The sequence below is a fragment of the Muscardinus avellanarius genome (assembly GCF_963383645.1).
Source record: "Muscardinus avellanarius genome assembly, chromosome: 13".
Classification (NCBI taxonomy): domain Eukaryota; kingdom Metazoa; phylum Chordata; class Mammalia; order Rodentia; family Gliridae; genus Muscardinus; species Muscardinus avellanarius.
Genome location: NC_137799.1, coordinates 11,203,719 through 11,218,150, shown reverse-complemented (window position 1 = coordinate 11,218,150; position 14,432 = coordinate 11,203,719). Strand labels below are relative to the sequence as shown.

Sequence of the window (14,432 nt, the reverse complement as noted above, 5' to 3'; positions counted from 1 at the left end):
TAATCCCCAGGACCAAAACAAAACAAAACAAAAAAACCTAGCTGGGCATGGCGGCACACACTAGTAATCCCAGGTCTTGGGAAGGTGAGATAGGAGGATGGCAGGTTTTGGCCAGTCTCAAATACCTTGTTGAGGCCCTCCACAACTTAGTGAGACCCTGTTTCAAAATAAATAAAAAATAGTGTGTATATATATATACTAAAAAATTGTATAGCTCAGAGGTAGGTTGCCCCTTGGTTCAATCCCCAGTATTGAAAAAAAACAAAAAACAACCACAGCTAGAGGCAAATAGGTGGCCAGGCATGGTGGCGCACGCTTGTAATCCCAGCATTTGGGAGGCTGAGACAGGAGGATCACATTCATAGCGAGGCTCAGCTACTTAGGGAGGCCCTCTGCAACTCAGTGAGACCCATTTCAAAATAAAGAATAAAATATAAGGCTGGGGTGAAGCTTGGAGGTAGAATGCCGCCTGGGTGCCATCTCCAGTGTCTGTCTGTCTGTCTGTCTGTCTGTCTGTCTGTGTGTGTCTCTCTCTCACACACACACACATGCACACACACGTGTGCACACGCAAATTAGATGCCATAGTGTACGCCTCTAATCCCAGTACTTGGGAGGCTGACACAGGAGTAAGGCAGGCTCAAGACCAGCCTCAGCCAGCAACTTGGCAAGAACGCGTGATCCTCCTATCTCAGCTTCCCTAGTACTGGGACTACAAGTGTGCACCACCATGCCTGACTTTGGGACTGTCCTGTGTATGCCTCCCAAGTAAGGAATTATGGGTATGTGCTGCCACATCTAGCAAGCAAGCATTCTTTACACATGCTTCAGTTAGAAAAGTTAAGTACCAGATACCTTCATGTGTCACCAGAGCAGACTGCAGATGCGAATGGGATGTACTTAGTAACACTAATTGTTAAAAAGACCAAATGGTCTGCGCCACTGTATTCACACCCCCTTACGTTCACTGTGAGGATCAGTATGCTCTGGACAACTGAATTCTTCAGAGTAGTGACACTGCATGGTCCATTAAAAGAAAACAAACACAAAAAGCCCTATCTATTATTCAACATCTATCTTGTGAATCAGAATATTAAAATCTAAAATTAATTCATGATGCATAAATAAGTGCATTTCTAATAATGTACAAAGTTATTTTTAAAAATCAGCAATCAACATTCATTCAATATTCAAAAGTGGTCTGGAAATAGCAGGTGCAAACAATTATTTGAGTAGGGGTACTGGGGATTGAACTCAGGAGGTGCTTTACTTCTGAGCTACACCTCCAGCCCTTTTTCATTTTTTAACTTGAAAGAAGGTCTTGCTAAGTGTTCCAGGCTGGCCTTGAACTTGCCATCCTAGCACCTCAGCCTCCCTGTTGCTGGAAATATAGGCATACATGACTACACCTGTCTTGAATGATGTTCTTCAGATGATAAAAAGTGGCAACCACCAATAATGTCCAATCAAAATGAAAGAATTAATAGGTTACTAAAATATATCAGGTCATATTCAACACATCCAAATCAAGGTATATCAATGCATTCTGTCCCATCATCAAACTGTAACACTGACTCCTTTCCATTGACATAGAATGCACCAAGTATGGTGGCACATACTTGTAATCCCAGCACTTGGGAAGCTGAGACGGGGGATCACAGGTTGGAAACAAGCCTCAGCAACTTAGTGAAGCACTAAGCAACTTAGTGAGACTTTTAGAGCTCATATCAAAATTTAAAAATGAAATAAAATAAAAATAGTGCTGGGAGTGTAGCTCAGAAGTAGAATGCCCTGGGGTTCGATTCCCAGTACCACCCCCTACAAAAAACGGCATAGAATGCTTCCTGTAAATTCTGTGGAGACATTTACTGTTGGATTTGTCCAGTTTTACAGGTTTAAATGGGGTGGGGGCGTTTAAACTTACCCTTCAGTGGCTCCCCCCTCTTCCCTTCCCTTCAGCAGGCTCCTACCCCTCCCACCTCTCATAAGATGATTTAAGAAAGTACATAGCCAACTTTCCTAAAATCAAATATTGCAATATTAAACCAGACAAAGTGGGTAGCAGGAAATATGCTAAAAATTTAGGGTGGGTTGGATGCTCTTGGAATTCAGAGTTTAATTAAAAACATGAAACTAAACATAAAAACGAAATGAGAAACAGACTTGGGATCAGCTCTCCTGGCTACCAGACGTTTCGATTTCTCGCCCTAGATAAACTTGCCCCTGTTTTCTTCTCCATCTCTCTGTGCATAGGAATACTCACAACAGAAAGGGCTTCAAGTGGCAGATCTGATAGCATTCATCTTATAATCATTTCAATAGCGATATATATAATATATACATATTTAAAATATATACATATATTAAAAAAATTTTTTTTGGGGGGTGGTGGTGCTGGGAATGAAATCCAGAGGCCTTTTAACTCCAGGCTACACTTCCAGACCTATTTTATATTGTATTTGGAAACAGGGTCTCACTAAGTTGCTAAGAGCCTCACTCAGTAGCTGAGGCTGGCTTTGAACCCGTGTGACCCTCCTGTCTCAGCCTCCCAAGTACTGGGCTTACAATCACATGTCACTACACCCAGCTTGACAGCAAAGTATTTTAAAAAGGATATTTAAGTCAGATCCCTGTTGGTTAATTCATTTTTTTTTTAAATGGTACTGAGGATGGAACTCAGGGGCCTTCTACCTTTGGGCTACACCCCCAACCCAGACCTATTTCTTATTCTTTATTTGAAAATAGGGTCTCACTGAGTTGCAAAAGGCCTTACTAAGTAGCTGAGGCTGTCTGCAAACCCAGATCCTCCTATCTCAGCTGCCTAAATGCTAGATCAATTTTTAATGTTTTGTGTGAAACAATATGTTAATGTTCAAAGACTATTACTGTGTAACAAGTTTCATTTCAACTACAGTAGCTCTGTGTGCAAAAGAGGAAAATGTTTAAAACTAGAAATTTAAGTATGTATGTAAAATATCTGCCTTTATAAAAGAAATTATTCTGGGTTATATAGCAAAAATAAACCTCCCACCAGAGACCTTGAAAATGTTGAATTTTTTTCCTGCAGGAGGATTTATTACTTTCCACTGAGTGTCCATTCATGCGTTCTCTTCTTGTTTCTATTCATAGCACCCGATCCTGACTAGCATGCACAACCTCAAAAGAAAAGAAACACTAAATACAAACTGCAAAATTAGGTACAATAAAGCAAAATACAAAGGTACACGGTAAGAGTAGGTCCATGGGTCAGTGCCATGCTGTCCAGCATGTGCATGGGGGCGTGGACTCACCTTGTAGGCGACACTGTTGGAGGAATCCACAATGATGAACAGGGGCTTCCTGGTGAAAGGATAGAGATCTCCAGGATGAAGGCTGGGGAAACAACAGTAAGGAGGCCCTGAGTATGCCACCCACGGTGCACACATCCTATTCTTTAGTTTGGTCTGTTCAGAGCTCCTTTCCATAACAACAGTGAAAAAACAAGATTAATCAAGAAAAGGCAAAAAAAAAGTCTGTATTTATTGGGACAGTCAAGTTGGTTTTATCTGGAAAAAGAAAAGCCAGGCATGGTGACATACACCTGTAATCCCAACACAGGTTTGAGACCAGCCTCAGCAGCTTAGTCAGCCTCTCAGTAACCCAGTGAGGCAATGTTTCAAAAATGAAAAAACTGAAAGGGGGTGGGGGGGCTGAGAGCCAGGTGTGGTAGCAGAAGATCATAGGCTCTCAGGAGCCTTAGCATATAGGCTATCCACAACTTAGTGAGATCCTGTTTCCAAAAAATAGGGCTGAGTGTGTGCCTCAGAGGCAGAATGCCTCTGGGTTCAATTCTCAGTAGAAAAAGAGCAGGGAGGTGGGGGCGCGTAGGGATACAAACCCAGGAGTAGAGGAGTAGAATGCCCTTGGGGTTTTCATGCTTTGTGCTTAGTTCTTTTTTTTTTTTTTTTTTTTTTTTGTGGGTCTGGGGATGGAACCCAGGAGCATTTGACCTCTGAGCTACACCTTCTGCTCTGTTTTTTATTCTTAATTTGAAACCGGGTCGCACTGAGTTGCAGAGGGCCTCACTAAGTAGCTGAGGTTGTCTGCAAACCGCAATCCTCCGGTCTCAGCCTCCCGAATGCTGGGATTACAAGCGTGCGCCACCCTAGGTTGCTGAGGTGTGGTGGCACGTGCCTTGGGAGGCTGAGAGAGGAAGATTGAAGGTTTGAGACCAGCCTCAGCAACCTAGGGAGACTGTTTCAAAACAAAAAGTAAAGTCGGGCGTGGTGGTACATGTTTGTAATCCCAGTACTTAGGAAGATGAGACAGGAGGATCCCAAATTTGTGGGCAGCCTCAGCTACTTGGTAAGGCCCTCTGCAACTTAGTGAAACCCTGTTTCAAAATAAAGATTAATAATAAAAAAAAAATAGGACTGGGGGTATAGCTCAGAGGTAGAATGCCCCTGGCTTCCATCCCCAGTACCGCATACACACACAAGTAAACAGCTCAGAAGCAGAATGTATTACAAAAATATAAAAATGAAAAAGGAAAGAAAACCTCACAACTTAGTATACAGGTATTTGCTTTATTTTTTTTTAATTTATTTTTTATTTTTTGGTAGTACTGGGGTTCCTGGAAGCCCTTCAACCTCCGGGCTACACTCCCAGACCTATTTTTAAATTTTTATTTGGAAACAGGGTCTCCTAAGCCAGTGTGCGCATCTGGCTTCGAACCTGCGCGATCCTCCTGTCTCTGCCTCCCAAGCGCGGGGATTACAAGCGTGCGCCACCACGCCCCACATTTGCTTCATTTTTTAAAGTTCCATCTAGCTGGGCGTGGTGGCACATACCTGTAATCCTAATACTTGGGAGACTGAGACAGGAAGATTGTAAGTTTGAAGATAGTCTCAACAAGTAGTGAGACTCTCATCAACCTAGTGACCCCCGTTTCAAAATAAAAACAAAATAGGGCTGAGAGTATAGCATGGAGGTAAAATGCCTATAGGCTCAATCCACAGTAACACACACACACACACACACACACACACACACACACACACACACACACACACACAAATAACTCCCTCTAAGAACATGCTTTGAAATAAGATAAACCCTATTCAAATAAGCCTTTGAAATCTATACTTAGTTTTTGCCTTTTTGTGTAGTATTGGGGATTGAACCCGGGGCCTCAAGTATTTTAGGCAAATGTTCTATCATGAACCACCTCCCTAGCTTTTTTAAAATTTTGAGACAGGGTTCCCCAGTCCCTGGAAACTAACTTTCCATACCATTTCTATAAGTTCCATTTTTTATTTTTATTTTTTGTGATACTGGGGATGGAACCCTAGGGGCATTGTACCTATGACCTATACCCTCAATCCTATTTTTGTTATTCTTTATTTTGATACAAGGTCTCATTAAGTTGCAGAGGGCCTAAGTAGTTGAGGCTGTCTGTGAACCCCCTGTCTCAGTGTCCTAAATACCAAATTAGAAATGTGTACCACCATGCCCAGCTTTATAACTTTCTCTCTTTCTCCTTTCTTTCTTCCTTCCTTCCTTTTTATTATACTAGGGTGGCACCCAGGGGCCTACACTCCCAGTCTTTTTTTTTTTTGGTGGTACTGGGAGTGGAGCCCAGAAGCTTTCTACCTCCAGGCTATACTCGCAGACCTATTTTGTATTTTATTTGGAAACAGGGTCTCACTAAGTTGCTGAGAGCCTCACTAAGTAGCTGAGACTGGCTTCGAACCGTGCGATCCTCCTGTCTCAGCCTCCCAAGTGCTGGGATTACAAACATGTGCCACCATGCCTGGCTTAAATTTCACTTTTTAAAAACATTCTACATAGCCAGGCATGGTGGTGCATGCTTGTAATCCCAGCATTTGAGAGGCTGAGATAGGAGGATGGTAGTTTTCAGCCAGCTTCAGCTACTTAGTGAGGCCCTTTGCAACTCAGTGAGACCCTGTTTCAAAACAAAGAATAAATACCGGGCTAGGGGTATAGCTCGGAGGTAGAATGCCCATAGGGTTCCATCCCCAGGTCTGAAAAAAAAAAAAAGAAATATAAAAGGAAACATTCTATATAAAAGTGTGAAATCACATGGTATTTATCTTTCTGTGTCTAGCTGATTTCATGTATGCCTTCCAGATTCATACGTTACAAATACCAGGATATCCTTCTTTTTTCATGGCTAAATAATGTTCTGGTGTCTATATTAAATTAGACAGTTAGGTTATTTACATACCTTAAATACTGTGACTAATGCTAGAATGAATATGGGGGTACACTTACTAATTTACTTATGTACTGGGGACAGAACTACAGGGACATTCTACTGCTGAGTTACATTCGGCACCCTATTTTATTTTGACTTTGAAACTGGATCTCACTAAGTTGCAGAGAGCCTTACTAAGTTGCTGAGGTTGGCTGTGAATCTGCGATCCTCCTGTCTCAGACTCCCAAGTACTGGGATTATAAGTATGTCCCCACCATGCCAAGTTCCTGTGATCCTCCTGTCTTAGCCTCAAGAGCTAACTTTTTTATAAAGAGAGGGGATGCCAGAATACGTACCAGTGCATTTCCTTGTGAGACTGATTTCGTTTGTGAATAGCATCTCCATTTATAATGTCACGGTTACTATTAGTAAGGACACCTCCAAAATCATAAGGACCTATAAAAACAAAGAGAAGAAGCCTAGACTTCAATTGGACAGTAACGTTGATCTGATTCATGTTTATATGCAAACATACTGTGTAATTCTCTCCTTGATACAAGAGAAAGATAACTGAAAACCATTTTAATTATTTTAAAATTTAACATCTCAATTTAATGCATAAAGGATGTCAGCTTCAAAACATTTTTAAAAACCTTTTAGTTATTCATCAGTTCTTCAAACAAAATATAATGAGAAACAAAATGAGAATCTACTGCATCCCATTAATCTGGATAGTAAAAAGGATAGAAACCTGAGATATTCAAAGTAATTTTTACATTTTAAGCAAAATTTAAATCTCTAGTTTAACAAAATCTCTGGTACTGGAGATTGACCCAAAGTGCACGTGACCTCTGTGCATATTCCCCAGGCACGTTTTTTTTTTTTTTTTTACTTTGAAAGAGGGTCTCACTAAGTTGCTGAGTCTGGCCTTCAATCTGGGATCCTTCTGTCTCAGCCTTCCAAGCACTACGATTTAGAGCTGTGTACCACTACACCCAGCTAACAAAATTATTTTTTTAAAAAGTGATAGACTGAAATCTTCACATTTTAAAATAAATATAATTTTAAAGAAGCCACAAATTATAAAATTTAATAAAAACCTGAATGGAATTTGAAAATTCTCACTGACAAAGGTTCCTTTTATGATGCTGGGCATCAAATCCAGAGGCATTCTGCCTGTGAGCTACAACATCAACCCTATTTTACATTTTATTTTGAAACAGGATCTTGCTAAATTGTTGAGAGCCTAAATTGCTGAGGCTGGGTATAAACCTACGCTTCTCCTGTCTCAATCTCCCATATACTGGAATTACAGGTGTGTACCTCTGCACCCAGCTCAAAGCTTCCTTTTCCTTCCTTTTTTGTTTTCTCTTTCTCTCTTTCTCTTTCTTTCTTTCTTCCTTTCTTTCTTTCTTCCTTCCTTCCTTCCTTCCTTCCTTCCTTTCTCTCTCTCTCTCTCTCTCTCTTTCTTTCTTTCTTTCTTTCTTTCTTTCTTTCTTTCTTTCTTTCTTTCTTTCTTTCTTTTTGCAGGTCTGGGGATGGAACCCAGGGGCATTCTACCTTTGAGCTACACCCCCTGCCCTGTTTTTTATTCTTTATTTTGAAAAAAGGGTCTCACTAAATTACAGAGGGCCTCACTAAGTAGCTGAGGCTGTCCGCGAACCTCACTCCTTTGGTCTCAACCTCCCAAATGCTGGGATTACAAGTGTGTGCCACCACGCCCAGCTCAAAGCTTCCTTTTTATGGACTGCTAAATTTCAGTGGGTGAAAAATCCACCATTATCACTATTCTATCAGCTACTTTAGTTCTGGTTTTGAAAATAGCCTTTTCTCACTGGTCAAATGAATAAGCTAACTCTTGTCTATGGGCAAAAGCAATTGTGAGATGTATAGATAATCTCTGTCAAAGGACCATTCAGCTATTATCCACTGCACTTTGAAAAAGTAAACTAAACTGAGCATGGTGGTGCACGCTTGTAATCCTAGTACTTGGGAGGCTGAGAGAGGACTGCAAGTTCGTAGCCAGCCTCAGTAACTTAGTGATGCCCTCTGCAACTTAGTGAGACTCCTTTTTTTGTTTGTTTGTTTTTCTGTGGGTCTGGGGATGAAACCCAGGGGCATTCGACCTCCAAGCTACACCCTCTGCGCCCTATTTTTTATTCTTTATTTTGAAACTGGGTCTCACTGAGTTACAGAGGGCCTCACTAAGTAGCTGAGGCTGTCCATGAACCACGATCCTCCAGGTCTCAGCCTCCCGAATGCTGGGATTACAAGTGTGTACCACCACACCCGGCTAAGACTCCATTTTAAAATAAAAAATAAAATAGAGTTGGGGGTGTAGCTCAGATGAAGGTAAATACCCCTTGGTTTGATCTCCAGTACCAAAAAAAAAAAGTACAGTAAGATGTCAACAGTACATGTTATATTTTTTATTTTATTTTATTGTGGTACTAGAGATTGAACCTAGAGGCATTGGTCAGAACCTTTGAGCTACATTCTCAGCACGATTTTATTCCTTATTTGGAAACAGGGTCTTGCTAGGTTGATGCCTCACTATTTGCTAAGGCTGTCCTCAAACCTGCCATCCTCCTGTCTCAGCCGGTGTGCACCACCACACCTAGTTTAACAGTACATGTTATAACACAGGGAAATAACGATTTATAAATAAAATTACTAACTTTATTATACAAAAAGCTAAAGTAGTTTAAGATTTTATAGCACTTTTAATGTATCATATTTTATCAGTTGAAAGAAATTTATTCTGTTTTGTTTTCATTTTAACATTTTAAGAGAATCTGTAGGTCATGCAAGGAAGATGGCAGGGGCATGCACTTTATAAAGGAATGCAAATTTCAACAAACAGATGAGGAGGAAAATGTTAAAAATGTTCAGAAATTGTTTTTCCCAAAGATTTAATTGCATTATTCATTATCCAAGCTATTCAACTATTCTCAAATTTCCAGACTCATATATTCTGGATAGTTTAAGGTTTTATTCTGAAACAGCATCCCAATATTTTACAGATTGAATCCATAAAAATAAAACAAAGAGAAAGAAAGGACTGAAAACAAAATCATAACAAGGACTTGAACTTTCACAGTTACAAAAGTACACTGATTTCTACAAAGACTTTCAGCCATATGCAGCCACTGACCGGATCCACTAATGTACTAACAGCTCCAAGATTCACTGATGCAACATTAATAATTAGGCTGGTTATGCCATCATCCTTTTTGACTTCAAAACATTGAGCTCCATCTGTATTTATGAATATATAATGCTTTGGGTAAATTTAATAGTGAATCAGGCATTTAACATATAAGTTTTCTGATGATTTGTGGGCATAATATTTCAGCAAATAACACAGACTGGAGGAGTATCTGCAAGATTGCCAGCTCAAGAAAAGGACCAGTTCAAATCTGGAAGCCTCCATAGAAAGCTTGAGATGGTCTGCGGGCTATGGGCCATCGTCTTGTAGAAAAGAAAGAGAATTCAAGCCCTGCTCACGACAGGGAGCATTCCTTTATTGTACCTTCACTATCAGAACGACCTGTGGGGAAAACGCCAGTGGCTGACAGGTAAATCAGAAGCACACTATTGGCAGGCAGCTCCTGAAATTAAAGAAAATTGCATATACAAAACAACAAATGGGAAAAGTGAGTTTTACTTAATGGTCAGGGCATTTCATGGTGTAGGGAAAACAACAGGTAATTCAACATACTGTGATTTTTTTCCAAGTCACTTGCTGGTTCTGACTTAAAACTATCTATATGGCAAAAAGTCCATTATTAATCTATAATGTATAACTTGCCAAAGGCCATAAGGACATTCTCTGTTTCAACATCCCCACCATTTAGAGGATGTTTTCTGGAAACCTGAAGTGAAGGTTTCATGGTCTCAGGATGGCCTCCCCACCATAGCTTTCTCTAGGGGAACTCTGGGAAGAACCCCCCCACTTTTCATCTTTCCTTCAGATGATCAGAACCTTTCATAGAGCTGCCTGATTATACGACCAGCTATGCAATCTGCTCTTACGTTTCAGTTCTGCACTGACTATTAAATCTAAAGCAGTTTAGTAGTAAAAACCTTGGAGGCAAGAGACTGACAACCAATATTCCCATTAGTTCATGGCCAAAAACATTCACAACATCAAGAGCAATGATCATTCTGAAAACAGTTATGATTAGGACTCATTCTACAGGGAGTTTTTCATTTTCATATTATACCTAAACTCCTCCCTCAAATATTCAAAGAGAAGAGTGATTCCCAGATTCCACTCAGGACACACTTTCTCTAGATAACAAAAAGTGCTGGGTTACAAGTACCTTAAAAGATGCTGCTAAGAAAGTGTACAGTTGACTGAAGGTTGGTTTGTAGAGCAGATATTTGTGGGGGTTTTCTCGTCTGGTAGGCTTGTCTGCTGATTCCTATATTTACACACAGAAAACAATACACAGACAAGCTACATTTGAATGACTTATTAAGGCCAACTTTCCCTCTCTGCCCTGTCAAATATCAATTTTATTCAGTATCACTGTGATTATTCTTAGGGATTTTTCCATGTCGTTTCAAGAGAGCTCTGTGTTCAATTTGCACATTTGTTAATAATGGACTGAACCCCATGAGCAACAGACACAACAACAGTTAGCACATTTACAAATGCATTCACCTGCATTCCTGGTTTATTCATCTGGGAAGCTAAATTCATTGGCTCTCTTTCCAGGGCTTGTAACATCCGGAACATGTCAACAGTGAGTTCACTGAACTTAACCTGCAAGGAAAACAAATATGGCCAATAAGGTGGTACACGGATAAGTCTCTTTTTAAAATTTTTGTATTGGGATTCAACCCAGGAGCATTCTATCTCTGAGCTATACTTCCAGTCCTTTTTACTTTTTATTCAAAAACAGGGTCTTTCTTGCTAATTTGGTGAGGGAGGTTTCACTAAGTTGCCGAGCTAACCTTGAACCTGTGATCGTTCAGCCTTAGTCTCCCAAGTACTGGAATTACAGGCATACACCACCACACACAGCTTTATTCTTGACTTTCATGTGTACTTAATGACATTGGGCATATGAACATTTTCAAAAGACAGAAAAGATGAAATAACTGTGTCATCTCATATCTCTTCATCTATCTATACCTCTATTGATGCACTAATTTCTTCAGTGTTTCTTTTTTTCTTTTTTTTTTTTTTTTGGTACTGGGGTGGAACCCAGGGGCTTTTCTACCTCCAGGCTATTTTATATCCCAGATCTATTTTATATTTTATTTGGAAACAGGGTCTCACTTAGTTGCTGAGAGCCTCACTAGGTAGCTGAGGCTGGCTGTGAACCTGCATGATCCTCCTGTCTCATCCTCCCACGTACTGGGATTACAAGCGTGCGCCACCAAGCCCGGCTTCAGGTGGTTTTTAAAACAATGAAAATGTAGTTACAGAAACTATATCAGATCCTACAAAAAACGTTAACTTTTCTCTAGGCTAAAATATGTGTGGACTCATATTTTATAATCTCTTCAGTACATTTTGGCACTATACAATACTTAACACTGTATCCCTTTTCATTTTTAATATTATGTATACAGAATTTCAGGTAGGCACATAAGAATAAAAGGAAGAGTTTTTAAAGTACCCACTTAAGCCAGGCCCGGGCACGCTTATAATCCTAGTACTTGAAAGGTTGAGACAGGAGGATAGCAGGTTCAAGGACAGCCTCAGCAAGTAGTGAGACTCATCTACCTAGCGAGATACTGTTTCAAAACAAAAACATAAAGCGGGGCTGGGTAGCTTGGAGGTAAAATACCTCTGAGGTCAATCTCCAGTACCCCAAATTAGTAAATCAATAAATAACCCACTTCTATAAAATAAAAGTGAAATTCTTTAGTTAAGCCAAGAATCTGTTTATGAAAATCATTCTTTAAAGTTTCAAACTTTTAGAGTCAGGCATGATGGTATATGCCTGTAATCCCTGTATTTGGGAGGATGAGACAAGGGGATTGCAAGTTCGAGTACAGCCTCAGCAAGTAGTGAGACTCTTATCAGTGCAGTGAGACCTTGTTTCCAAATAAAAAATGATATTGGGCTGGGAGTGTAGCTTGGAGATACAATGACCTTGATTCAATTCCAGTACCACATACACACAAAAATAAATAAAATATATATATATATACATACATATGTGTGTATATACGTGTATACATTTGTGGTGTGTGTGTGTGTGTGTGTGTGTGTGTGTGTGTGTGTGTGTGTGTGTTTTGGGTATTGGGGATGGAACTCAGGGGCATTCTACCTCTAAGTGCACCCTCAGCCCTATTTTTTATTTTTTATTTGAAAACAGGGTCTCAGTGAGTTGCAAAAGGCTTCATTAAGTAGCTGAGGCTGTCCACGAACCACGATCCTCCTGTCTCAGCCTCTCAAATGCTGGAATTACAGGCATATGCTACCAAATCAGGATATATATATAATTTTTTTGCCCACTAGGTATGGAACTCAGAGGCATTCTACCTCTGAGCTACACCCCCAGCCCAATTTTATTTCTTATTTGGAAACAAGGTCTCACTAGGTTGCTGAGTCCCTGCTAAGTTTCTGAGGCTGGCTTTGAACCTGTGATCCTCCTGTCTCAGCCTCCAAAGTGCGGGGATTACAAGCGTGCGCCACCATGCCCAGCTTAAAGTGGCACATACTTACTACCTGTTATCTCTACGTAAGGGAATGAGACAAGACCTTCTAGATCAGAGTTTAGAGATACTAAGCTGGCTCATCTACCAACTTACTTGTCTAAAATAAAAATAAATTAAAGTTATGCTCCCTTACATCACTAACACTGCTGGCTACCTGAGGCCCAAAGGAAAAAGTTCTACACAGCAGAATTACAGATTCCCTCAGCGCTCCATTATCACCCCAGCCCTTCAGTGCAAAGGATCACTGTGCACCAAGATCACTACAACAATTTCCCAAATGCTCTGCCACCTCCATTCTTGCTCCAACCCATTCTCTACAACTACAACCAAGTGGTTTCTCAAAATGCAGGCTTCCTCCTGTTCCTCCCCTTTCCTCAAACCTTTCTAGATTAGAGTTCAATTAGGATTCAGACAAATTGCTCAGTGGGCTTTATCAGGCCCTGTCATTCCAGTCCACCGGTGTCTCCTGCTTCCTGCAGCCCCTTCCCTAGCCAGAGTAGCTTCCCTTGTTGTCGCACACTAACCACGCCCCTCTGGCCTCTAGGCCATGGCACCTGCTCTTCCTGTTACCTGGCATGCTCAATGTTTGACACTACTAACTTGTGCTTACCCTCGGCTCTTAGCTCAATCACTAATCTTGAAAAATGTCAGTGATCAAGCCAGGTGTGGTGGCACACACTTGTCATCCCAGCATTCGGGAGGCTGAGACAGGAGGATCGTGGTTCATGGCCAGCCTCAGCTACTTAGTGAGGCCCTCCGCAACTCAGTGAGAGGGTGTTTCAAAATAAAGAATAAAAAACAGGGCTGGGGGTGTAGCTCTGAGGTAAAATTCACCTGGGTTCCATCCCCAGTTCCATAAAAAAAAGAAAGAAAGAAGGAAAGAAGGAAAGAAGGAGAAAAAGCAAGCAAGCAAGCAAGCAAGCAAGCAAGCAGGCAAGCTCCATTGGGGAAGCAACTCTGGAGGGTTCTGTTGTTGTTAATCCTAATCATCCCCCATGCCTTGTCCGGAATTGGAACTCAATAAATACTGACTGACTGAATGAATGAATTGTGCTGAATTCCTATATCATGAGTCATTATAAGATTAGCATAATCAAAGTCATTTCTACATAAGGGAACAAAATAGCCATCTCCAAACAAAACATAAAAACAAAGCTTATGCTGACAATAATATAAAGGTTAGCTACCTATCAACATACCTTTTGAAATACCAGGCGCAGTGGCACATACCTGTAATCCCAGTATTTGGGAAGCTGAGAAAGGAGGACTGCAGGTTTGCAGGAGCCTCAACAAATAAGTTAGACCCTCAACACTTAATGAGACCCTGTTTTAAAATAAAAAATATAGCCGGGCATGGTGGCACACGCTTGTAATCCCTGAGCTTGGGAGGCGGAGACAGGAGGATCGCGCAGGTTCGATGCCAGCCTTGCTGGCTTTGAGAGACCCTGTTTCCAAATTTAAACATTATATAAAATCGGTCTGGGAGTGTAGCCCGGAGGTAGAAGGGTTTCCAGGAACCCCAGTACCACCAAAAATAAATAAATAAATAAATAAA

General features: G+C 40.8%; 1 protein-coding gene across 3 annotated transcripts in view; it reads right to left on the bottom strand.

Moving 5' to 3' along the window:
• SCAI (suppressor of cancer cell invasion) overlaps window positions 1-14,432 on the bottom strand; it is a gene marked incomplete at both ends in the record, with an annotated part of 122,552 nt that overhangs the window by 16,852 nt on the left and 91,268 nt on the right. For 2 of the 3 annotated variants that reach the window (XM_080709302.1, XM_080709303.1), the window contains 5 exons: window positions 3,291-3,372; window positions 6,553-6,652; window positions 9,729-9,807; window positions 10,522-10,623; window positions 10,866-10,967. In XM_080709302.1, coding sequence (XP_080565428.1) covers window positions 3,291-3,372; window positions 6,553-6,652; window positions 9,729-9,807; window positions 10,522-10,623; window positions 10,866-10,967 — 465 coding nt within the window. The remainder of the gene's footprint in view (window positions 1-3,290; window positions 3,373-6,552; window positions 6,653-9,728; window positions 9,808-10,521; window positions 10,624-10,865; window positions 10,968-14,432) is intronic. The other variant, XM_080709304.1, reaches the window with a different exon arrangement.